We start from the raw sequence: 25125 nt of genomic DNA, 5'->3' as shown, positions 1-25125 counted from the left end.
CGGGGATCAATCTGAAGGCCAGAACATCCAAATTTACTAAAGTGCTCTGACGTCACGTATGAAAACGAGGTGGTGTAGACCACATGGTGGGCAGAGGAGGATGTTCAGTTTGATAAAAACCTGGCTATTGTGTTCGTGGCCTAAAACATGCTGAATAGGTGGATCTCGAGGATCAGGGTTGTAGAGCCCTGCTTTAGGCTCTACAGCATGACCAAAAGCTCGGTCAGTTTCCAGTCATAACTGTGTGGCAGGAGAGCACCTGTCAGTATCTTGAACTATGAACAGGAGTGAAAACCAGCAGGAGGACAATGGAGACTTTACACACTTTTGAGGTTCTACAATAAACTGTTTTTCATTCCTCACATGTATGATCCTAACAAGATAAGCCTCTTTGTGAAGGTTTTCAAATCATACAAGACTTATTGCAGCATCAATACAACATAATGAATCAGTTATACATTTTGTTTGTGCTATTTCACTGAGCAGAGGCCATTCAGGAAGCTAATCCACAATGGGTGGTAGCTTTACAAGACAAAATATCTGATTAGGCGAGATGCAGTTTTCTGATGAGACCCAACTTACACCGATTAGAACTGAAACATCAGTTTTAATACCAGACGATCCCTGAATATAAACAAAATGATGCAGATCGGCTGAGAAACCAACAATCCTGCCTGTAAGCTAGAACAGCGTTGAGGTCGCTGGTTCAACACCCATGGGAACTGAACGCTCCTCCTCGTGCATACATAGGTTCTCTCTCTCAGACCAGAAAGCTGAGTTTTTCTATCTGTACATAACAGCAGGCTGTCACGTTGAGGAGATGTTTAGGACCCAAAATGCAGATTACCCAGACGACAAGAGGCAGAAGTTGATTCAAAGTAAAAATCCTTTTATTTACAGGATGAAAGAACAACAATTAATCCAAGGCAGCAAGCCAAAAGTCCAAAAGTCCTGGAGCAAAGGACACCCAAAGCTCTCTTAGAGCACCAAAAACCTAGAGGCAAGAAACTCACTAAGAGCACCAAAAAACCTAGAGACAAAAGCTCAGACAGCGCACGAACAAACGCTGACAGAAAATACAATGGACGGACAACCACACAGAGACAACACAGGGCTTATATAGACTGGGAAGCTGAGAGGGAGATGAATTGCAGGTGTGTGGGGAGAGGGACCAGGTGAACACAATTACTAACTCAGGGAGGAGGAAGAAAACACTGGTGGAAAAAAAAACACACTAAATAATGAAAGGCTGTAACAAAGGAAAATGACCCAAGAGAAAAACAAAAGACCAGAAGGCATGAACCATAACTAATATTCTAAGGGGAAGCTGACACTAAAGGAAAACACTACAGAAAGAAACTACAGGGGCGTGGCTAAGAGGGGGCCAAGAGAGCACAGGACCTGGGAGAGGGAAGTCTGAGGAGGGAAACCTAGAGGGCAAATGGGGAACAGCAGGAGACACATGAGGTGAGATGCAGACACAGATCATGACACAGGCAGGGGTCTTTATAGATTACAATGAAGTTTCCAGAAAGCTCTTGGTTTAAAACAAACATATCACACGTTCTTTTAGGAGAAATCTCAGGATTATTTAAAAATCTTTTGTTATGGAACAACATAATAATACAACATCTTTTTGCATTTTCTGCCCAAAGAATTTAGAGAGAAATAAACATCTGTGCCGTATTTTCTGAAGCATGTGTGCCATTTTTTAAGACCTTCTCCTCTTGAGGCTCTGTGGGGATGTGTGAAAAGCTAATTGCTGCTGACTTTATTCTAATGATATTCATGCCACAGGAGCTGCCGCGACCCAAACACCTTTACGCTGTGATCAGAAGTTCAGAGGTGCTACAAACCTCATCAGCTGTTCGCTGCACATGGCGTCTGATCTCACACGTGGTGTGAAAACCTAGAATTAACAGGCTACGTTTTCTTCACTGAAAACAGCAAACACAAAAAAATTCAATAGGATTTTAAAATGTATACTAGAGCTCATTTAATTTTGGTTTTCTGACAAGAAGTTTTGTAAATATTTTAACTCGATTTGCAGATTCTGCTTTGAAAAATCTGTCAATAAAATGTGAAAATTATTATTTCTAAGAGAACAAAAAAAAACATTGTTTTATTCACAGCTCATAAAGTTCAGCATGCAACATTTACACAATTACAGCTGTGGAAAAGTGTTTTCCCACCTACACATTCATTCTGATGCTTCAGATCAGCATAAGACAACCTGAGTAAACACATTTAATTCATCCAACCTGGCCTTGTGTGAAAAAGTAAAATGTTGTTAAATCATGAATTAACTGATTCATCAGATTCGTTATGGAGCTGGGAGTTCCTCCAGCTGCACGCCCAGCCTAATGTGAGAAAATCTGAAAGAAATAAATAACTTAAAACAAAAGTATGTTTAAAATAATGCTGAAAAGAAAAAATATTGATATAATCACATGGTTTTTAGTAGAAATACACACTCACAGGTGTTTGTGTATCGGCACTTCATGAAGTCTCTTATCAATCAAAGACGTCTCAAGGAAAATGTTGCATTACCATGCCAGTTAATTTCTCAAGCACATTTAAAAACAGCATGTGAGCTGACCAAAGCACCTCACATGTAATTATTCTAGGCCAACAAGCCATTACAACAAAGAATAAAACAATAAATAAAACAAAGAACATCCAATCATCTGATTGAAAAAGTCGGTGAAACCAGATAAAACACTAATAAAACAATAATAGTGGAGATATCAATAAAACAGATTGAAACCCTGAAAGTTAAATTGTAAAAAATAACCCAGTTCATGATTTAAAGGTGAGATGATAAAAGGGGGTTTAAAGCCTGGATTTTAAAACCAACCGTAGGTGATTGGCGGATTGTGATGGGCACAAAGGCCAGTCCTCCCCCTCATTTTGTAGTTATTATGATGTAGAAGCATTTTAGTTCACCATTATAGCCATTTTGGACTCATTTGGACCCGCACATCAGATGGCTGTGGATGAATGTTGTGTTGTCCCACTCCTTTTTAGAGAATTATTTAAATTTGGCCACATTGGAGGGTTTTCTAGGATAGGTCAAAGGTCAGATGTTCTCCTTAAGAATGTTTTCCTATAGAGCATCAGTTACAGGAAGTGGTCCTGAAGCAACAGAGCTGGCCCATTCCATCACTCTACCACCACATCTCCATTTCTGCATGTGTCTCTTTCCCTAATAATATCAACCTCAATAATAATAACAATAACAACCTCAATAATAATAATAATAATAATAATAATAATAATTTAGGCTCCAGGAGTTCATACATGCTGAATATATTGGGACTGAGCACAGGCTGTGGTGAACCTGCACATCCTGGTCACTCAGCCAGCAGAGCTAAGATTTGTGCGGACGGATTTGCTCCTTCTGGTTCTGCTCGAACTTATTCCTGCAGGTTGGAGGACAGCTCTATGGGTTCGGCTGTGAGACCAGTGGACTAGACTCGGAGGAGTGGAGCTGGATCGGGTCTGATGTTTACAGGCAGCACTTTGCGCATGGAGAGCGGAGCGCACCGGGCTCGTCTCGCACCGACTCCACCTGTAAACCTGACCCTCTCAGGGTTGCTGGGTCTGGGGTTCATAGATGAGACCTTCTCCGAGGTGAGTCGCTCTCCACCGGACAAGCAGCTCATCAGCGCGCGGGTCACGGTGCACCACCGAGGACCATGACGGACAACTTCACCGAGTCTAACGACACGCTCCCGGTGGCTGAGGTCGCGCACTATAATTTCCCTGCGCTCATATTCGGGGTTTTGCTGATCGTGACCGTGGCTAGTGGAAACGTTCTGGTGTGTCTCAGCGTCTACTTGGAGAAAGCCTTAAAAACCACAACCAACTACTTCATAGTCAGCCTGGCGTTCGCGGACCTGCTGCTGGCGGTTTTGGTCCTGCCGCTCTTCGTTTTCGCAGAGGTAAGGGTCGGACCTGGAGGACCCGGGTGGGTCTGTATGAGGCGTCGGTGTTAGAAATATTACCGTTTAATAACACCAGAATACTGGTTAGATTAAGGTTTTCGGTCATAAATAGTAAACCAAACTGAACAAGAATGTTTTTATAGAGACAACATGAAAATAATAATCAGAACATCAAACGTAACCCTAAACACGAGCTGCATAATTATCACAATTAGGAACTAATATTCAAAAGTTTACAGAGTATTGCCCAAAGACAAAAATAAATACAAGATTACTTTAAAGATGGGCTAAATAAATGCAAAACACCCAAAAGATGCAAATGGATGGAAACAAGATTGGCTGCCACATGAAGACTTACTTCCATCTTCAGACACAAAACAACTATGGATGCAAGATGACCTTAGAGAGAAATGTCACTGCACTGTAAATATTTAGACAAACTGCTCCAGAAATCAAAGAGGTGCACATAAAACCATGAAGGTCTCAGTCAACGCAGATTGGCTGAAATGATAAGACAGGGTTTGTTTGGTAAGAAACTGCATCTGAAGCAGTTTAGGGTGACATAAACCTCCTCACTCTGGACTAATTACCAGCTGAGGGACATTGAGAAGCTTGTTATGAAGACATTATGATCTATAATTTACAGTTTATCCAGCCTCTAAAAGGTTTAAAGTGTGTAATTAACTCTCATTTAGATACTAAAAGCCACCTGCCTGCCGTCTGTCTGGAGATCCCAGAGATGTCCTGCTGAGGCTTCCCCATAAGTCCCCCTTAATTAGGCCTATTTGTGATCTTGTTACCTCTCAGCAAGGTAATCTACCACGTGTCACATCAGTGGTTTGTCCTGATGCCGTCACCGGATTAGAGAAGTCAGTCTGAAAGTTAAAGCCTGCTATGTTGACCTAGAGAAGGAAAAGGAAGTGGGCAGTGTTACGGGGGGAATGTTTGTGAGCAGCACGAGTTCAAGAGGATTACACATAAACATGGAGATTTAGGGCAGCTAACGAGTTGGTGTTTGTGTGCTTCTTTCTTCAGTTTCAGGGAGGGGTTTGGACCCTGAACATGCCGATGTGTGACGGTCTCATGACCATGGATGTGATGCTGTGCACCGCATCTATATTCAACCTCTGTGCCATCAGCGTGGACAGGTGGGTTGAAGAAAATCAGCCATGTTTATGCATCAATGTCCAATCATCCAGGTGTTATTTTTCCCATACACGGCCTCGACGGACACTCACTTTCTTGTAATCTCTAGACTTACTGGAGAACTTCTGAAATATAAATGCTTAGCATTCCTAGATTTGCATATCCTCATCTACACTTGCAAATCTAAAACAAGCTAGCTTAAAACATTTTTAATGCCTCCAAACAACAAGGAGAAACCACTTCAACCATAGGACAAATTACCAGAGTCCCAAAAAGAAAACATTTGAAGTCACGGACAACAACAAAAAATTGGTGTTTAGCTCTGTCTCTTTTACTGATGCAATGCATGTTCCCATGTCAGCGGGACAAAGCCTAGGGACGATAGCCATCCAACCACTTTAAGCTGTTAATGTCATGTTATTAGGGAGTTTCTGTACCCAAGACATGCAGAATCATTTACTGGAGACAGAGAAAGGTACGAGTATTTATTATCAAAGGGAGAAACTGATGGTGTGCCGCCAAAAGTGACGGCGAGAACAGAATTGGCTCCGAGACAGGATCTGCTGAGACAACGAGCGGTTATTCCAGGCAAGGTGATGAATAGATTGGTTGCTGTGCTTAACAGGCTCACTGTGAGAGAAGGAGGTCCAGAGCTTGAGAGAGGTGAGAATCTCAGGTCTGGGGAGAGCAACAAGTGACAAGGTTCAAAACTTTCCAGGTTAGGTGAGCGGCGGGAGAGTGGCACGGTCAAGATGAGAGTGAGATCAGGCTTGATGAGGGATCCAGATAACAGCAAAGTTGATCGGTGGAGAGTTGTTCCTGGAGTGAACAAGACAGGGTTAATAGAATATAAACACACTGAGATCTAAATAAACACGTTTAGTCTATGGCTGTGATTCTCTAGCTTGGCAAGAGGTACCCAAGGTGAGTAATCATCCAGTGAGGTGTAGAGATCTCCCAGATCCTTTATCCAGGACCGGCTAATCAGAAAATCAGCTGCAGCTGAACGCTCTCTCTGGAACCGCCCATCTGCAAAGACTCAGACCAAGTGAACACAGAATCTGGTGCAGCACTCAACCCAGATCCTGACAGTTAATTTATGTACCACCAGATTTTAATATACATACATTCAAAACTGCAATCCTCTCCCAATTCATCCAACATCATCACAAGAAGGAAAACTCCTGTTTGGCCTGCAGTGACTCCTGGGATAGGGTGGACCAGCATGGAGACAATTTGAGAACACATTTTGAGTGTTTTTCAAATTTGGACATTTTGCTGGGATGTAACCTGTTTTAGATGCAGCCCTGGAAGGATGCGGTCCCTGAATTTTGACTCAGCCTAAGTTTGGGCAGCTGTGGTGGCAGCCATCTAGAATTGGGTTGACTCCAAAAGCTAATCAATTTGTCCAGCAGTTCATGAGATATTTTGTTAACAGACAGATGAAAAGCAGGTGGATAATTATATTCACACGTTTGAACATATACATTAAATATAATGTTTGCAGGTTTATTGCGGTGTCCATACCTCTGAATTACAACCGTAGACATGTGGACTATCGTCAGCTCATCCTGCTGTCTGCTACCTGGCTGCTAGCCCTAGCAGTCGCTTCGCCCGTCATCTTTGGCATCAACAACGTGCCTGAGCGTGACCCCAGCGAGTGCAAACTGGAGGACAACAACTATGTGGTTTATTCGTCGGTGTGCTCGTTCTTCATCCCGTGCCCCATCATGGTCCTGCTCTACTTCGGAGTTTTCAGAGGACTTCGGCGATGGGAGGAGGCCCGCAAGGCCAAACTGCGCAGCAGCATCGAGGCATGCAGGAAGTTGCAGCACGCAGCCATCACCACCGCCCTCCCCACACTGGCAGGCACCATTCCCAGGCCTCTGCCTATGCCCCTGCCCAGGATAATTGAAAGGGATCTGGCTCAGTCTCGCATGGATGACTCGGGCGACTACATACAGCAGGAGATTCCTTATCCTCGACAGTACAGAGAAAACTCTGTGCCAACAGTGACGTTCAGCCAGCAGAAATACATGAAGAAGAGAGCCAAGATAAACAGCAGAGAGAGGAAAGCCATGAGGGTCCTACCTGTCGTAGTTGGTGAGTAAAACAGACCTGCTGCAGCAAGAGGGATAACATGAGGTTTTAACGACCTTTAACTTTAAATAGGCGTGTACTCGTGACAGTTTGTTATCCCCAAGACAGATCGAATGCTAACTGAGCTCATTAAACATGGAAATGTTAGGGGTTAGGTCTCATTCCCCAATGATTGAACTTCTGATCCACACAACAGTGGCAGAGATTTATGACCCCAACTATCACTGGCTGAAGTGTAGAAAGAAGAAAAGACACAAAGTCGTGATGAGACAATCCAAAAACGTGTGACATGTCAACTTTTAGCTTTTTCTTTGAATTACAAATAATCTTTGTCTTCAAGACTCTCAGACAGAGAGTGACAGGATCTACGATGAAACTGGACAGTTTAATCCCATATTAAGAGATTTATGAGCTGGCTATTATTTTGCACCATGGATTTCACTGTTTTCTTATATACAGTTACAGTAGTTTAAATTAACCTTGTTCAGTTAGAAATTGTCTCTATGATCAGCTTCCAAAATGTCAGACCAAAGTGAAAACATGTCTATCCTCTGTTCTTGGGCCTTCTTTCTGCACAAAGCAAGTTTCTTCTTGAAAGCCTGAACTTTGTATGCAACCAAAAATGTTCTGACAGCACAAATCAGCGGCAGGCAGAATCAACTCCACAGCTATGCTTTCTTAATCCATATCCAGTGTTGGGGAGAATACTTTGTAAATATATTTAGTTACAGAATAATGAATACTTGATTTAAATGTATTTAGTTACAGAATAATGAATACTTGATTTAAATGTATTTAGTTACAGAATAATGAATACTTGATTTAAATGAATTTTGTAATGCATTCTGTTACTTTGCATAATCCTGGTACTGTATTCTAAATACTTCAAATATCTCCCCTTAAAAACAGCATCTATTAAATGTCACAATATGCGTTGGTAGCTACATCCGCAGAAAAACAGAGGGCATATTAATACTAAACAGTATGTGCGGATGGGGAGAAAACTAAATAAAACTATATAATTATTTTGTTACTTTATTTATCAAAGTGTTAATAGATGATATTTCTGTTTCTGTAATGAAGTGAAACTTTTCTGCCGGAGCTGCTAACCAAATCACAGCAAGTTTATTTAGAAAAAGTATGCATTTTTTATGTTTTTGTATGTCTTATGTAATTTTTTATCTAATAATAAGTAATACAGCCATGAGTCTTCTTGGTAAAGATGCAACAAGTTTCTTACACCTGGATTTGGGAGATTTTCTGTCGTTCCTCCTTGCAGATCCTCTCCATTTCAATCAGGTTGGATGGTGAACGTTGGTGGAGAGCCATTTTTAGGTCTCTCCAGAGATGCTCAATTGGGTTTAAGTCAGGGCTCTGGCGGGGCCATTCAAGAACAGTCACAGAGTTGCTATGAAGCCACTCCTTTGTTATTTTAGCTGTGTGCTTAGGGTCATTGTCATGTTGGAAAGTAAACCTGTGGCCGAGTTTGAGTTCCTGAGCACTCTGGAGAAGGTTCTTATGCAGGATATGCCTGTACTTGGCCACATTCATCATTCCTCGATTGCCACCAGTCGTCATGTCCCTGCAGCTGAAAGACACCCCCACAGCATGATGCTGCCACCACCATGCTTCATTGTGGGGACTGTATTGGACAAGTGATCAGCAGTGCCTGGTTTTTTCCACACACACTGCTTTTGGCCGTTACACACTAGCATCAGCTCCACTCCGCCTGGACCAGGTTCCGGGTTATCTCACTGAGCCTTGAATTTTCCTGGGAGCAGCCAGACGTCTTTTCAGACCTCTTCTCGAGGAGGTCTGCCTGGAGCTGAACAGGGCTGACACGCCCATTGCTGACTGATGTGCTGGCTCAAAAGCATGCCAACCATTAAGGGGAGCCTTCTATTGGCAGATAGAATCAGCCCGTGGGGGCTTCCCGCACACGCGATTCATTATCATTCTGGATACTGTGGAGTTAGCAAGCCTCTGACTGAAGCTGCTTTTTTGTCCCTCACTGCTGTGAGTAGGCAGGCACACACACACACACACACACACACACACACACACACACACACACACACACACACACACACACACACACACACACACACACACACACACACACACACACACACACACACACACAGTACTGCCAGACACAGCAAAGCAGGATGCAATATCAGAGAGTCTTCAAAAGCAAGACTGCTCAAGCCGCTTTTGTTTACTAATGGAGACACTGCAGACTTCTGCGCACTCTTTTGCCCCGCCCACATGCTCAGAGATGTGCTTATGACATCACAGACCACCCATGTGCTCAATTGCCTTCGCATTTCTAAGGCAGTGTGGAACAAACGCGGCCAGGCTGGGGTGGGCGGGGCGGAGTGGAGCCGCTGCTAGTGTCTAAGTGGGATTACAAGTGAGGCCAAAAAGTTCTGTCTTGGTCTCGTCAGACCAGAGAATCTTATTTCTCACCTTCTCTGAGTCCTTCAGGTGTCTTTTAGCAAACTCCATGCAGGCTTTCATGTGTCTTGCACAGAGGAGAAGCATAAAGCCCTAACTGGTGGAGGGCTGCAGTGGTTGACTTTCGACAAATATCTCCCATCTCCTGATTGCATCTCTGGAGCTCAGCCACAGTGATTTTTTGGGTTCCTCTTTACCTCTTTCACCAAGATTCTTATCCCCCTCTTGCTCAGTTTGACAGCCTGCTCTAGGAAGGGTTTTGGCCGTCTCAAACGTCTTCCATTTAAGGATTATGGAGGCCACTGGGCTCTTAGGAACCTTACTTACAGCAGAGATGTTTTTGTAACCTTGGCCAGATCTGTTCCTCATCAATTCTGTCTCTGAATTCTTCAGGCAGTTCCTTTGACCTCATGATTCTCATTTGCTCTGACATGTATTCTTCTTCTTCTTCTTCTTCACTAAAATAGGCAGGCTAGACGCCTATAAGGCGTATTGCTGCCACACCAGCCAACACACCGAGCCAGCACACCCCACTGCACACAACAGGCACATGTACCATCCCACCCTGTGTTCTCACACAACCACCATCAACAAAAACCCACCACCCGCTCACACCCCAGTGAAAACACACAACCCCACATGGAGGTTCACCCCACACTCACACTCCCACCCCCAGCATCTACACCCACCATCAAGGGTGTCCCACAATCCAGAACCCCCAACACCCCGCAAACACGTCGCCCCCCCAAACCTCCTCGGGGGACACGTCAGAAAAACCCAAGAAGGCACCCGCCACTGCTGTCACCTAACGAGCTACATCGGACTTGTTGGACGCTCCATTCTTCACCCTCCACAAGGCCTCAACCAGAAACGTCAAAAACGTTGTTTTATCCCTCACAACAGCCACACCCACCCCCACATCCCCACCACCAGTTGACAAAGGCACATTACAAGACCCAGACGCACCATTATTCCGCACCCCTATATGACGCACCGCCTCAGCATATGACACCTTGTGCCCAGCCTTAACCTTCCCCACCTCCACCGCCCCTCTATGCGCCACACAGCCCCTATAAGCCGCTTGACTGTTCCCCCCACAATTACAATATCGGAGAGGTAAATCACAACTCTTGCCGTCTTGGTCACCCCCGCACCTCCGACAAAGCACCCCCACCACACAGGCACCGACCACATGACCAGATCCCTGACACCTAAAACACACCTCAGAGGAGGTTCCTCATACCCCCTCACCATGAAACTAAGGAAACCCAACTGGACACGAGCAGGGAGCTCCACCGCGTTGAAAGTCATCAGCAGCGGCGTGGACCCATGTGCGTTAAACCCCAGACTTTGAACAGCCACCACCGCCGCCCCACTCAGGGAATCAAACACCTCAGACTCAGAGACCTCATTGGAAATGCCGTACACCACTGCATGTTTTACTCTTTCTCCAGAATTCTCAATCCTCTCTCTCCCATTCAATAGAACTGATAAACTATTTTTCAAGAGTTTCAGATTACTCTATAAACTGGTTAAAATCCACAGTTCTACCAATTAATTTCTCTTTTGTCAATTTGCTTAATACACAGTTGGAGTCAGGGAATGTCACATACCTGGGAATTAATGTCTCTCCCATGTTGGCAGATCTAACCAAACTAAACTACATCCCACTTTTAAAGAAAGTGGATGATGATCTTGCAAGATGGAAATCCTTACCGATATCACTCATGGGGAGAGTTGCTACAATTAAAATGATGGTCTTACCCAGAATAAATTACTTGTTCTAGATGATCCCAAACAAACCACCAGCTGACTGGTTTAAATCTCTGGACTCCTCAATTACCAAATTCCTTTGGCAGGATAAACCTCCACGAATTAGCTTAAAAATGCTTCAGAAGACCAAAGACAGAGGAGGACTGGATTTACCCAACTTTTATTATTATTTCTTAGCCAACAGGCTGCAATATATACCAAGATGGTTGCAAGATAACCCACTAGATGAGTCCTGGTTAGATATAGAACAGACACTTTGCAATACGATAGAGTTTTCAGACTTACCATTTATTAGCTCAAGCATAAGAAAACATGAAAGCTTCAAAAGTATTAGTATCAGCACTTCTCTGACAGCATGGTGGGAGTATCTAAAAATGACAGCGTCTTCACTAATACCATGCAGACGCACACCTATCTGGAATAATCCTGACATTTTGCAAAATAACAAAATGATGAACCTTCCGGACTGGAAAAATAAAGGGATCCTATACCTGGAACACATATATGAAGAAGACTTCATCCCTTTTAATCGAATAGTCTCCGAATTTGGAATGGATAAGAATAGCTTTTTAGAATATCATCAAATTAAATCTGTAGTCAAACAAAAATGTAAGCTCAATAAAATAGAATTACAAATACCACCAAGGGTATTAGACTTCTATAATCTCAAACCCCCCAAACTACTGTCTAAAGTATATAAGACACTGTCCAAAATAGATGATAAAATTGCAATCCCTATTGAAAAATGGGAGGTGGATCTATCAGTCAGCTTTGACCAGAACTTCTGGTCCCAAACTTGTTTAAAAACTTTTAAAATGATCAGACACCCCAATTTACAATTAATTCAGTACAAAATTCTACACAGAGTACACTATACAGGTCATCGGATGTTCAAGATGGGGTTTGTGTCGTCTGACACCTGTACACACTGCACAAACAACATTCCTGACAATTACATTCACGCGCTGTGGTCCTGTCCACCTGTCCAGGAATTTTGGGGTAGAGTATGTGAGGATCTGTCAAAATGTCTGAAATGTCATATCCCAACTTTGTTTACTGAGAAACCTGGACGATGTCCCGATTGAAACATCTTTGGTTCACGTGGTTCTGACTGCCATATGCATCGCTAAGAAAACTATCCTCTTGAATTGGAAAAATAGAGAAACTCTCTGCAATAACCAGTATAGAAATCTTTTGTTCGATCATATTACACTTGATTTAGCCTCTGCTTCCACTTCAAATCAATCTCTCTGGGCTCCTTTGATCGGTTCCATCACATAGCGATGACGGGGGACCATTGATATTGTCCTGCGGGATGATGTGGGTGGGGGGGTGGAGGGTCTGAGTTTGGAGTATCCGGATGTTCCCTGGAGGTGGGTTCACTTGGGGTGTCTGGGACTGGGGGGCCGTTGCCCCCCTCTGGAGGTGCTTGGGTTGCCTCGGGGGGTGGACTACTGGTGGTTGTGAGTGGGAACTCTTGGAGGTCTTGGCGGCGGCCATGGGTCACTGCCTGGCAGCTGCATTGCCCCTGGAAGGGTCTGGGTGGGGGCCTGGGGGCTCGGGGTGTGGGGGTGGCCGGCCCCCTGTGGGGATCTGGGCGGGGCCTTGGGGGTCGGGTCCTGATATGTATGCTGCCGGGAAGAAGGCAGGAACATGCAGCAGTGCCTGGCCCGGGTTCAGGGGCCTCGGGTAGACCTTGGCTCCTCTGCTGTCCCATCACAGGGGAGGGGAAAGTCCAGGAGGGGGAGGACCCAACCTTACCTGGATGTCCCATGTCTTTTATAGTCCAGAAGTTGTGCAATTGCAGGGATGGGTGTAGATATTCTGCTGGGGTGGGGCTGGGTTGGTGCCCTCGGACTCCGTGAGGCTCTGCAATGCTGCTGCTTTGGGCCCTGGCAGGATGGGCTGGGGTCTCCATGTCCTGGGTGGCATTCTGACAACAGAGGTGCCTATTGGGGGCAGTGGGGGAGCTGGCTCCCTGGAGGGCTAAGCCCAACCAGCCATTCCTCCCCATCCCCGCATATTTCTCTCCTCCTGCTCCCACACATCATCACACAAACATACACATAGGACCTTGGGGGGTGGACAAGTCAGGGAGTGCGGGTATGGACCCCATTTCTGCATTCCTGTGGCAACCTACCGTATACACTTCCACCGACGACATTCCACGCAAACACACACTTAGGGCCTTGGGAGTGAGCGCATTTAACAGCACTTGGCAGGGGGATTTCTCAGCCTCATCCCGAGTGCCGGTGCCCACTTCCAATTTTAAACTGCATTTAGACACCGAGTACTGTGGGTGCAAGTGGGGCGATGCGGTGGCATCAGCTGGCATAGGCCAGACAATGCCCACACTGCCCGCTCACCACAGCCATGGAATACACCTCATCAACACACAACACTATATTAGAGCAGGCGGAGGGAGACTAGGGGTCTTAGCACACCTCTGTTGTTGCTTGGCTTCCTTGGGCTGGCGGCTAGGAGGGAGATCTGGCCATCTGGTTGGGGCCTGGGGTGGTGGGTTGCTGTGCTCAGTGTTGGGCGGGGGAGCCTGTTCATCAGCATCCCAGAAGAACGGGTCAAACTCTGGTAACTGGTATTGGTTGTACCCAATGTGCAGCAGTACCGGGATCAAAGTGAATAGGGTGTGTATGGGGAGCATGAGTGGGTGTCCGGCATGCATTTTTGTTAGTCTTTGGTTGTATGTGCATGTGTGAGCATGAGGGAGGGAGTGTGTGACTGTGTTTGTGTATGACTGTATATGTCAGGTGGGGCCTTTGACTCCTCTCTTCTCCTGGGACTTCTTTTGATGACATAGATCTTCATCTCCCCTCCCCCTGCCACACCTGGTGTGGAGAATGGTGCCTCTGTCTGCTGGCTCCCGGGTCAGGGGGTTTAAGATTTTTGGCTTCTGCCTGATCAATCCTGGTGGCTGCCTGGTGGGGTCTGGGTCCCTGGGCTCTGCTGGATCCCCGGCGGGGGTGGTCGCCCCTGGGTCCCGGGTCGCTGGGTCCCGGGCTCGGCCAGCTAGGGGGTGGGAGGCTGCTGGCGGGCTTGTGGGCTTGCCGCTGATGTCTCCCGGGACTCTGCCGGCTGCTGGTTGTGGTCCCCCGGGGCGATCCTCTGTGCCTCTCGAGGGGGGTGGAGGCCTTTCTGGTTGCAGTCTCCTTGGGGTTCCTGTGTTCTGGGGCAGTACCTGGATCTCTGGGACTTGGAGCTCCCCCTGTCTCCTAGACTCTTTGGGGGGCAGATCTGTGGTCCCTCACACTCTCTATTGGACGCGCCTCCTATAGAGAAACCTTACATAAACAAGCGCGTGTACACACACAGGTGCTCACATGGTGCTCTCAAAAGTATGGGCCTGGGCACGTTCAACACATGTCTTAAGGCTGTCGTTGCCACTAAATGCACTATGATTTATTATCGTGTGATTGTTCAGTTAAACAATGTTGATTTTATATTTCATCAGCAGGCTGACGCAGCGATAGCTTGCTCCTGATGTATTGTTGTGTGTCCCATTTTTTTTCTTCTATTCTTTCTTTTTCTGCAGGTCTAGAAGCAGACTCTTGTTCATTATTGTTTATTTTTGTGCCCCCCCCCCCCCCCCACCACCCCCCCCCACCACCACCACCACCACCACCCCTCTCTCCCCAACTTTAGTCTTTTCCTTTCTCTTTCACCTCTGACTCCATGTCTGGTCGGAATTACAAAGCATTCAAAAACAATAACAATAAAGTTTTAAGTATCAGGCGTGACATTAAAAGCAGACACTTTGATGCTCCACCTGAGAGTAAATCTGTAAGGCTTGTTACCAGGATTCAGACATCAATTCTGTTTGCTTCACAGCCAGGCAGGACACGGTAAAAGAAAAAAAAGGAACTGCCGTACACCACACCCTTAATCGACTCGGTAACCACCACATCCACCCCCAGAAACTTCTCAGGCCACAGCGATTTGTGGCACTGTGACTAAGCCCGGCACACCATTACCATTTAAGATTTTTGGCGTCTGTCTGATTAATCCCGGTGGCCGCCTGGTGTGATCTGAGACCCTGGGCTCTGCTGGGTCGCCAGCGGGGCTGGTCGCCCCTGGGTCCCGGGTCGCTGGGTTCCGGGCCAGGCCAACTTGAGATTGGGAGGCTGCAGGCAGGCCTGTGGGCTTGCTGCTGATATCTCCCGGGACTCTACCAGCTGCTGGAGTTTCAAGGAGGAACAGGAAAGAGAGGGAGGGAGGGAGGGAGGGAGGGAAGGCAGAGCTCGACTGAATTCATAGTTTTACATCTTGACATTAGCTGTACAAAGTCTGAGTTTGATAAAGTGAAGAACAACAATTTTCAGAGGTTTATAACAGGCGCAGCGCCAGGTTTTCATTTTTGGGTGGGCCACGGTAATTTTTGGACGGGCCTTGATAAGCAGTGACTTAAGTGAAGCAGGCAGGTCGCTCTAGAAAAATTAGTTTAAAAAGACATCATAAATGTTTTCCCCCATCATTTTCATTTCTAAAATATAAAGTGAAAACTTACTATTTAATTTTCATTCATTTTTCATTAATATTTAGTCTACACCTGTGCGTTAAGTGGACCGGCACCAGAATGCATTACCTGCACTTCTAGTATGTACCTCTCCACGCAGGGCCAGATTAACAGTTTGTTGTACCCTGGGCAACAATATTAAAGGGCCCCATCATCATCATACTATGGTCACATACAGAATATTTTACTGTAATATGTAGTAAATATACTCAATACTTGAATGCCTGACATCACGTAACCCACTCAGGGTAAACTTTGACCCACCTCGTGTGGACTGAGCAATGAGGAGAGGGTCTTAACTTGATGCCCTCTCTTCATTGGTCAGTCTGCATGAGACTGACTCTCAACCGCTCTCAACTGACGTTCAAAGTCATAGCCAGCGAAGCGTCTCTGTGCAGTGCAAAAGCCCGGGTGGACAGTTTGTTTAATATAGGGTGATCCTATTTCCATTTTCAAAAAAGAGGACTTGGGATTTGTGCCTATGACATCACCAGTGTTGGGAACGTTACTTTAAAAAAGTAATTAGTTATAGTTACTGATTACTTTGTCAAAAAAGTAACTCAGTTACTAACTGAGTTACAAGATTATAAAAGTAACTAATTACCCAAAAAATAGCTACTTAGTTACATTTTTCATTAAAGCATGCAAGAATGACTACAATAGTGAAATATAAATGACTAATGACTGGAACATAATAAAATGTATGTCCAAATGTTTTTATAAACCTGAATAATTTAAATAAATAAGCACTTAACAGGAGGAACTACTAACAGGAGCATTACACTAATCTAGACTATTAAAAGGTCACTGTGTGATATTTAACAAAAACCCAATCAGCTAACGTTTAAAATTGCAAATAGAAACACCTGTAAAGGTTCCCGGGCCTTTAAATGGTATCTCAGTCTAGTTAAATTACAGAAATGAATGTAATGTTGCACAGCATTTTAATTTTTCCAGCTTCACATAATTGTGTGTTTTAGTAGCATTTCTGTTGCTGCTAATCTAGTAACGGTTAAATAAATAAATAAAATCCTTTAAAATGACACTAGAGGCACAAACCTGATGGAGGACTTACATTTACTAACTTGGGTCAGACCCAACCACAGAAGAGCTGAAGCTGGGTGGTAAACACACACAGGTAGTTCTAATAACACCTGAGCTCCATGACGTCTGAGACTGATGCATCAGTGTTACAGCGGGACTAAAGACATGATCAGAAACAGGTTACAGCTGGATGATCTAGGAAGGTAGAAGATCAGGACGTCTGAGCGGTGAACAGGTGAGCGGACCTTCGAGACGTCCCGCTGTCACGCTAAAAAGGGCACGGCTGCAGACCCGCAGATTCAGCAGCGAATCTGCGGGTCTGCAGCCGTAGATATTCATCACGTCTTCCTCGTGCTTCACGGGCCGTGATGCGCTTGGATGAAAACATCTGCCTCTTCAGCTCCTGATCAGCTGATGACAGCTTCAACACACCGCGCTGCTTAACGCACGCATTTCCTTATCAGTAACAGAAACGATCGTTTTGTTAAAAGAAGACGGTAATTAATTAGTTTGCTCGTTACAGAAAGAAATATGTTTTTATTAACGTGGTTATTTTAAACGGCGTTATTCCTGTCAGCGCTCTGTTGGGTCTACAGCAGGCAGCGAGAACACTGAGGGTCTCCGCCCACCCGGCCAATCATCATCGTGTTTGTAAGTGCGTTACTGAACCTCTCTCTCCCTGGTTGCAGCTGAAGTGTGGCGGTCAGAAAGCCTCACACTGTTGCTCAACGTTCGACAAGCACATAGTAACGCACAACCTTCCGTCCCCAGTAACGGTAATGGCGTTGCAACAGTGGGAAAAGTTATTAATCAGATTATTCCGTTACCTAAAAAAGAACACCGTTACTCCCAACACTGGACGTCACATTATGGCAACGCCACACAAACCACGTTGGGACCCATTTTTTGTAAGAACTAAAATTAATAGATTCTGCCAATAAAAGGGCTCTAAAACAATTCATATGTAAATATTTAGCATATTTATTGCAAAATCTCATTTTTCTGCTTTAGTGCTGCAACAAGGTTTTATTAATAATAAATTATTATACCTTTTGTTTTACTACACCATCGGTAAGTTTCCTGTGCACAGATTATTAAGGATGCTTGTTTCAGCTGTGAGATTAGACGATAGGATCAATGAAAAAATAAGTTGTCACACACTCCATGGAAACTTTCAGAGAATCCACAAATAGTGGCTTTCAAATGGTTTTGTTACTTTTTACAAGTTTAGAAAAGAAGCAGATGAGACAGCATGTCTGATAATTTAGTTTTTCATCTGATAATATTAGAACATGTCAGTAATGTCTGAGGGGCTTTTATAAACACCGTATAACTAATACTCCTGGAGAGGGTGTGAATTACACAGAGCCCAGTGATGGGGGGGGGGGGGGGGGGGGCTGAGTTTTGAAGATGATCTGAATTGTGTCAGATGTATAAATATTACATGTGTGTAACGTATTGCTTTATACAGGTAAAAACGTGTAGTGGAGATAAATCTACCTACATTTTACTTTTCAACACTTTGTTTTGTTTTCTTGTTTTTATTTAACTATTTTCCTGTCCTGTCTGTCTCTCATCTTCCTGCATCTCCTCTAAACTCTCCAGAAAAACTGCTGCCTGGATTCTTACTTTTTCACCTCATCAGTTACTTTTGAGCTGATCAAAGGGATCTCCTGACCGCAAAGCGGAGAGCGCGTTTCGATGCTGCGTCAGTGAGGTGAAATCACCGCAGCACAGGTGATGAGCTCCGCAGTAGCAGAGCGTTTCAGGCACAGATAAGACAGAAAATAGAGAACATGTGCGGACATGAACGATCGTGGGTTAATTATAGTTTTTTGGTTGCGCCACTTTGAGAATGGACCGTGCGCTGGACGCAGCAGCCTGGAGCACTGCGCAACAACGATCATCGCTCTGTGCTCTCTGCTCAAAAGAGTCCATAAATGATGTAATATAGGTAGAAACCTTTTTTCCGGCTCCCCTGGATGTGTAGGATATACAGCTCCCCCATAATTCGATCCCTGCTCCTGGATGAAAAACCGGACATTTTCATTAATACAAGAACCCTTCCGACGCCCCGGACAGAGAGTGAAAAGTGGACATGTCCGGGGACGTATGGTCATCCTAGTTTAATAAAAAGCGGGAGATTACAGATATAGTATTTTGTTCGTGCCCTTGCTGCCCAGGGCCCTTTAGAGTTTGTGGACCCCTGGGCAATTGCCCAGTTGCCCATATGGTTAATCCGGCCTTGTCTCCACGTAGGACTCTTTCATGAGGGTACATGCACACCGGTGGTTTTTACGGTTATTCATGGGGCAAAATCTCCACATTTAAAATAAATAAATAAATATATATATATATATATATATATATATATATATATATATATATATATATATATCCATCTTAGTAAAAGCAAAGCCCACCTCTCCAAATGCGTAGTGTTCATCACAGCCGCGCGCACCGTCAGCTACGTCAGCCCAGACAAGAGCAGAGAAAGAATAGAGGATAATTCTGTCTGGATGTGGATGGAGATTACATTTTACAGCAGCCTGATCATCATTTAAATACGTAAACCATCACCTATCTTCTAGTCCACGCTATCAGCATTATTTTTGTGTGTGTGTGTGTGTGTGTGTGTGTGTGTGTGTGTGTGTGTGTTTTCCACATTAAACACTGGTCTAACCAACCAGACCAGCGTGTCCATTAACATATTAATGTTACAATTAAACAGTTTCACTTCATGTAGGCTAGGAACATTCCACCTGCCGTGGCCCGACCGCTTCCGCTCCACATAAACTTTGTGCATGATCAAATGTCTCTACAGGTGCTTTCTGAGCTGAAGAGGCTATTCTGCCTCAGACTGGATGCGTCATGCGTCTCCATATTGCAGATGGGAACAAGCGCTATTCAGCCAAAGTTTCATAATCAGAGAACAATTTTCCAAGTGATACATCCCTCAGAGAGACCGGGTTTCCAGACTGCTTCAGTGGGAGGAAATCTTATCGCATGCACCGTGTTCTGCACTGCGCTGCGAACCCCTCTACAGATCTTCAGCCCACTGTCCAACGTGTGCGCTCCAAGCCGCGCTGAGCACAGTGTCCAGTATAAAGATCTGATGTTCTGATGGGAATCATGTCTTGATTGATTTAGTTACCTCCATGACGTGTGTAACGATTGAAACGTCAGCTCATCCATGCGCATCAGTGTGCGTCGGGGTAATTCTTTCAAAACAACCAACATCCTTGAGTTTATCCATCAAAATAAACAGTCAAATGGAAATATCTATAACCTGCCATTTAACTGTTTTGCCTTCATGTGAAGATTGTTGCAAAGAGAAACAACTAAACTTGATTAACCCCAGAGCCACGCGCACTGCACTGTACTCTGTAACTGTAAATGAAGGGGAGACGATTCAATCGGATCCTTTTCTTTTCAACATGGTTTAATGTAGTTTCATTCAGTACAAACTTTAGTTACACCAATCTAACGAGACAGATCCTGGATTTGTATTCTGAACAGTTTTAACATGTTTAAAACGGAGACATGAGTGACACGTCTAAAATTCGCACCTGCTCAACTATTCTGGAAATTAAACAAGATGAATAACATGAAATTATTTTAGGCACAGAGAACATCCCCCACACTTTCGAAAATCTTGCAACGCGCCTGGCTGCAACACAAACAGCTGCTTAAAAATCTAGTGATTGATTTTTTTAAACAGAAGTGCAGACAGCATTCAGAACTGCAGCTTGCTGTAGAAAAGCCTCCTGCCATTACAGGCATTAGATGTGCACGAGACTTGATTAAACTGTCACAGCAAGCAGCAAAGTCTCAACACAAATGCAAAAACTAACACTGGAGAATTGCTAAGAGCAGCTCAGTGGCCTAGTGGTAGAGTGTCCGCCCTGAGACTGGGAGATCAGGGTTCAATTCCTGCTCGGGTCATACCAAAGACTTAGAAAAAAATGGGACCCAATGCCTCCCTGCTTGACACTCAGCATTACGGGGTCGGATTGGGGGGCTAAACCACCAGATGGTTCCCGAGCGCGGCTGTGTCTGCAGCTCACCGCTCCCCCAGGGGATGGGTCAAATGCGGAGAACAAATATCGCACACACATCAGTGTGTGTGACAACTAATGGAACTTTAACTTTAAGACCTCTAACTCCCTCCTCATTATCTTCCTGCAGGTTGCTTCCTGTTCTGTTGGACTCCTTTCTTTGTGGTCCACACAATGCGAGCCTTATGTCTGACCTGCAACATCCCTCCCATTCTGATGAGCACCGTCACCTGGCTGGGTTATGTCAACAGTGCCCTCAATCCCATCATCTACACCATCTTCAACACAGAGTTTAAGAAATTCTTCAAGAAATGTTTCCGTAGCTGCTGCTGACACCAGGTTTCCTCCACCCGCTCCAGAACAAGGTTTGGATCTACAACTTAGAACTTTTGACTGGGAGGTTGCCAGTTAACCAGTTGCTCTGACTTGAATCAGGAATGATGAGGAATTAATTGTTTATACTACATCATCGCTAATGATTTGGTCACTTATTAGATGTGAATAATGAGGAATTAGTTCAGATTTGTATGGCTAATCTCTCCCCATCTGCTAGCTGACACCCTTCCAATGATTTAAGAACCGTTCATTTGTTGCACAAATTGTCAGGAGGAAATATCTGATCTGCTTTGATATTTTTGTATACAAAAAAAGTGTTTATTAAAATTTCTAGATTTGAGCTCATAGAACCCACTATGGACTATTTACTTACTAATGCTAGTTCCAAGTGGATTACTGCTGGTTAAAATACCAATCAATCATCAATCAGTCAATCAATCTTATTTTTTATACAGCTCCTTCTACCACCTTAGCGGAGTGTCAAAACAGCACAAAAAAAAACAAGGATACAAACATCCTAGTAGATAAAAGAGAATAAAATAGTAATAGATAAATAAAAGTAAAAGCTATTATAAGCCATACAGAACAAAAAATAAAATACAACAGCCAGTGTCAAGGGTGTTGGGGGAAAGCTGACAGATAAAAGTGAGTTTTCAGGTGAGACTTAAACTCCAGAAGAGAAACAGCTTGCTACAACTTCCTAAACATCATTAAACGGGTTTAATGCAACAATATTTCATGAATCTTACTTATATGGTCTTTTCTATATGATAAGTCAATAGTTATTTACAGCAGACATTTTATATGAATCACTATAACTATTTTGAGATGAGCATAATATTATATTTCTACTTGGATTTTGCAATTTTCACAACAAAAGCATGTTTTATTTAGTCTTTCTTCTGCACCCTCTGATGGGTTACCTCTGAAGCATCATATGGTAAAGATTTAAAAGTAGCATAAAGACAAATAGACACTAGCGTCCCTCTTGAAATAAACAGAGCTAACTATTTTATATACATATATTTAATGCAAACAGCATCCATGCGCAGCAATATTTCCAAGTATCCACAGACAGCGCTGTCTCGTTTCTCCTGTAAACAGCTCCACTCTGCCCCCTGCTGAACCAAACCTCCGCTGTAGAAACGATGTGCTTCATTAGATATAATCATTCAAACACGTGACATGGCATGGAAACAAGGTCATAACACTCCTCTAGTGACGAGCCACAGCACAGCATGACTTAGTCAAATAATAGTTGAGTTAAATAATAGTGGTTGCATATTTTTCCCATCATCAAGCAGCCCTTGATTACAGATGACTCCAAACTAACATCCCTCACTAACCCATCTACACAGGTATGAGCTCCTCAAAGCATTCCCACTAAGTATTTAGAAAATAATCTAATAAATAAATATAACAGGTAGAACAATAAATGATTAAAGATAAGCAGCAACTTTTTCATTTCTAATTTTCATTTTTATTTCATTTGCCTCCTGACTTAAATCCAACAGACGTTCCTGGATTTCCTGCTGCAATTCCCAAATGAACATTGGTCAGGGGAAGCTGAGCAGTCCAGACTTTATTGAAAGTCTGCTTTCTTGCCGTTTGATCCAGTCTGCTGCTGAGAGGACGACACATCTACGCCCGGATGGGAAACACAGCGAATAGCATGGAGCATATGTAAGGTTTTGTATTTCTGCTGCGTGGTGGTCCTCCATGTGGTGCCAGTGAGACAGAAGCACCACAATGTTGTGTCAGTTTTATTTGTACTTTGGGTTGTTTATTTAGTCCCAACTGCGAAAATGTTGCACTTAACATCTAAAGTCAGTTTTTGCTCCAGCAACAAACCAACATGTCCGTGTGATCAGCCAGAGCTGAAACATTTTCATCTTGCTGCTTGAATTTCTTAATCATGAAACCAGATTTTCTTTTGTAAAATGTGTTTCATAGTTACAAACAGAAACAGCACTGTTGTTATTATTACTAACAATAATAATAATTAATCTTTCAGAAATGTGTTTGATTTTTAACTTGATTTAACAGAAATTTAAACCACGTTTGTTTTTAGATCCTGTTTTTTAACGTTGTGTTTGAGAAGTTGGCTTTGTCTGATGTAACGACTCGGCCGACTGCAAACATTGTCCACATTTTATATGGAAACTGTAAATAAAGTGGGTTAAAGATCTGGAGGGTCCTGTGGTGTTTTGATGCTTGGGGAAGGGGGGTGATGAAACATTGTGAAAGGGGTTGAAAGGAGTGCTCATCAGTGGAACAACACACACACACACACACACATTGTGAAATTCTCCAAACTCTAACATTTCCTGTGGACATCTGGTTTTGGGTGGTATGCAGACATGCAATGGGTGAAACATCCTTAAAATCCCACCTGGGTGCTTTATTTCTTGTCAGGGATGGGCCAGATGCAGAGAAATAATTCCAATAAAGTTTTTATTACTATTGTTATTATTACTATGATTATGATTTTTAGCTTTATTATTATTATTGTGTATATAGAGTGTGTGTGTGTGTGTGTGCGTGCGTGCGTGCGTGCGTGCGCGGCCGCGTGTGTGTGTGTCATGTAGCTGGTTGGTTCAACAGGTTAATTTTCTCATCTTTGTTTACGTTCCTCATTTCTTCCCCATCAAACCGACAGCATGAACCAATATTCCAACCTGAGCTGAACTAGAAGGGCGAGTAAAGAGTTGGAGAACAGCTTTTCTGTCGCAGGATGAAACTGTTCCACTAGGAACCCAGTTCATTCTTCATGGGTGTTGCTCAGAGACAGAAAGTAACAGAGTACTAGTACTTTGTTACTGTACTTAAGTACATTTTTCTATACTTTTACTTTACCTAATATGTTTTCTTAGGCCTATGTTTTAAGTTTACTTCACAACATAGCTTGCATTTAGCCAACATTTTAAAACAATTATCTGTACTTTTTACTTCACTACAATTTCTAAAATGTTTTAAAAGTACAGTGGTGGCAATTACTTTCATTTGAGTTTTGTCCAACCCCCCCATCATGATGGACACCAAACACTCACTCCCTTGTCTGCTCCGAACAGCAATTCTCTTCTGCACACATATTTAAATGTTAGTTAAATACTTTCATTTTTTTATTTTTTATTGCATTTGACAATGCACACTTTAAACATTTTAGTTAAGTCTTTATCTCCACTTGTACTTAAGTAAAAGTACTTTATCCAGCAGCACTGCTGCGTTTACTTTCCCTTGGCAGCAGCAAAAGATTGGGCTCAGCCACGACAAGCAGAACTTTAAGAACTGGCTGGACACCTAATGTGAGAAGACGCGTGAAGCGAAGGAGGCTCTGAGACAGAAAGACGAGCGTTATGAGAGATTGACCAAACACATCAGCATCTCTGACTCCCCACAGGAAGGCCCCACAAAGAGGATGGGCCTGTGGCAGAAAAGATGCTTATGGTGAGTCATCATGAGGTGAGTTTAGAGCTGGTTTATAAACAGATCTACTCTGATGTCTGATCACTAACTTCTAAAGTGTTTCTGTTTTCCACTGATGAAGCTCACACCACCCCCAAGGCTGCTTCCTCTCCTGACAACATCTTATTTTCTCTTTGTAAAAACAAAGTTTATACATTCAGAATGGGTTTTACCGTGGTCGTCCCTGGTTTTTATGGGCACCACCTTGTGTGGACTTCATATAAACACGAGTTTCTTGAATTTTTTTATTTTTATTTTTAATGAAAAT

At 43.8% G+C, this 25125-nt stretch overlaps 1 protein-coding gene across 1 annotated transcript; it reads left to right on the top strand.

Annotated features, from left to right (window-relative positions):
• Positions 1-3329: 3329 nt before the first annotated feature.
• On the top strand, positions 3330-24322 carry drd4b (dopamine receptor D4b). Its single transcript, XM_015954039.3, has 5 exons — positions 3330-3944; positions 4983-5095; positions 6601-7196; positions 21187-21421; positions 22907-24322. The coding sequence occupies exons 1-4, from the start codon at positions 3699-3701 to the stop codon at positions 21387-21389; spliced, it is 1158 nt and encodes a 385-aa protein (XP_015809525.3). The 5' UTR covers positions 3330-3698; the 3' UTR covers positions 21390-21421; positions 22907-24322.
• The last annotated feature ends 803 nt before the right edge of the window (positions 24323-25125 follow it).

This window comes from Nothobranchius furzeri, chromosome 9 (genome assembly GCF_043380555.1).
Source record: "Nothobranchius furzeri strain GRZ-AD chromosome 9, NfurGRZ-RIMD1, whole genome shotgun sequence".
Lineage (NCBI taxonomy): Eukaryota > Metazoa > Chordata > Actinopteri > Cyprinodontiformes > Nothobranchiidae > Nothobranchius > Nothobranchius furzeri.
This window is presented reverse-complemented; position numbering and strand designations above follow the sequence as displayed.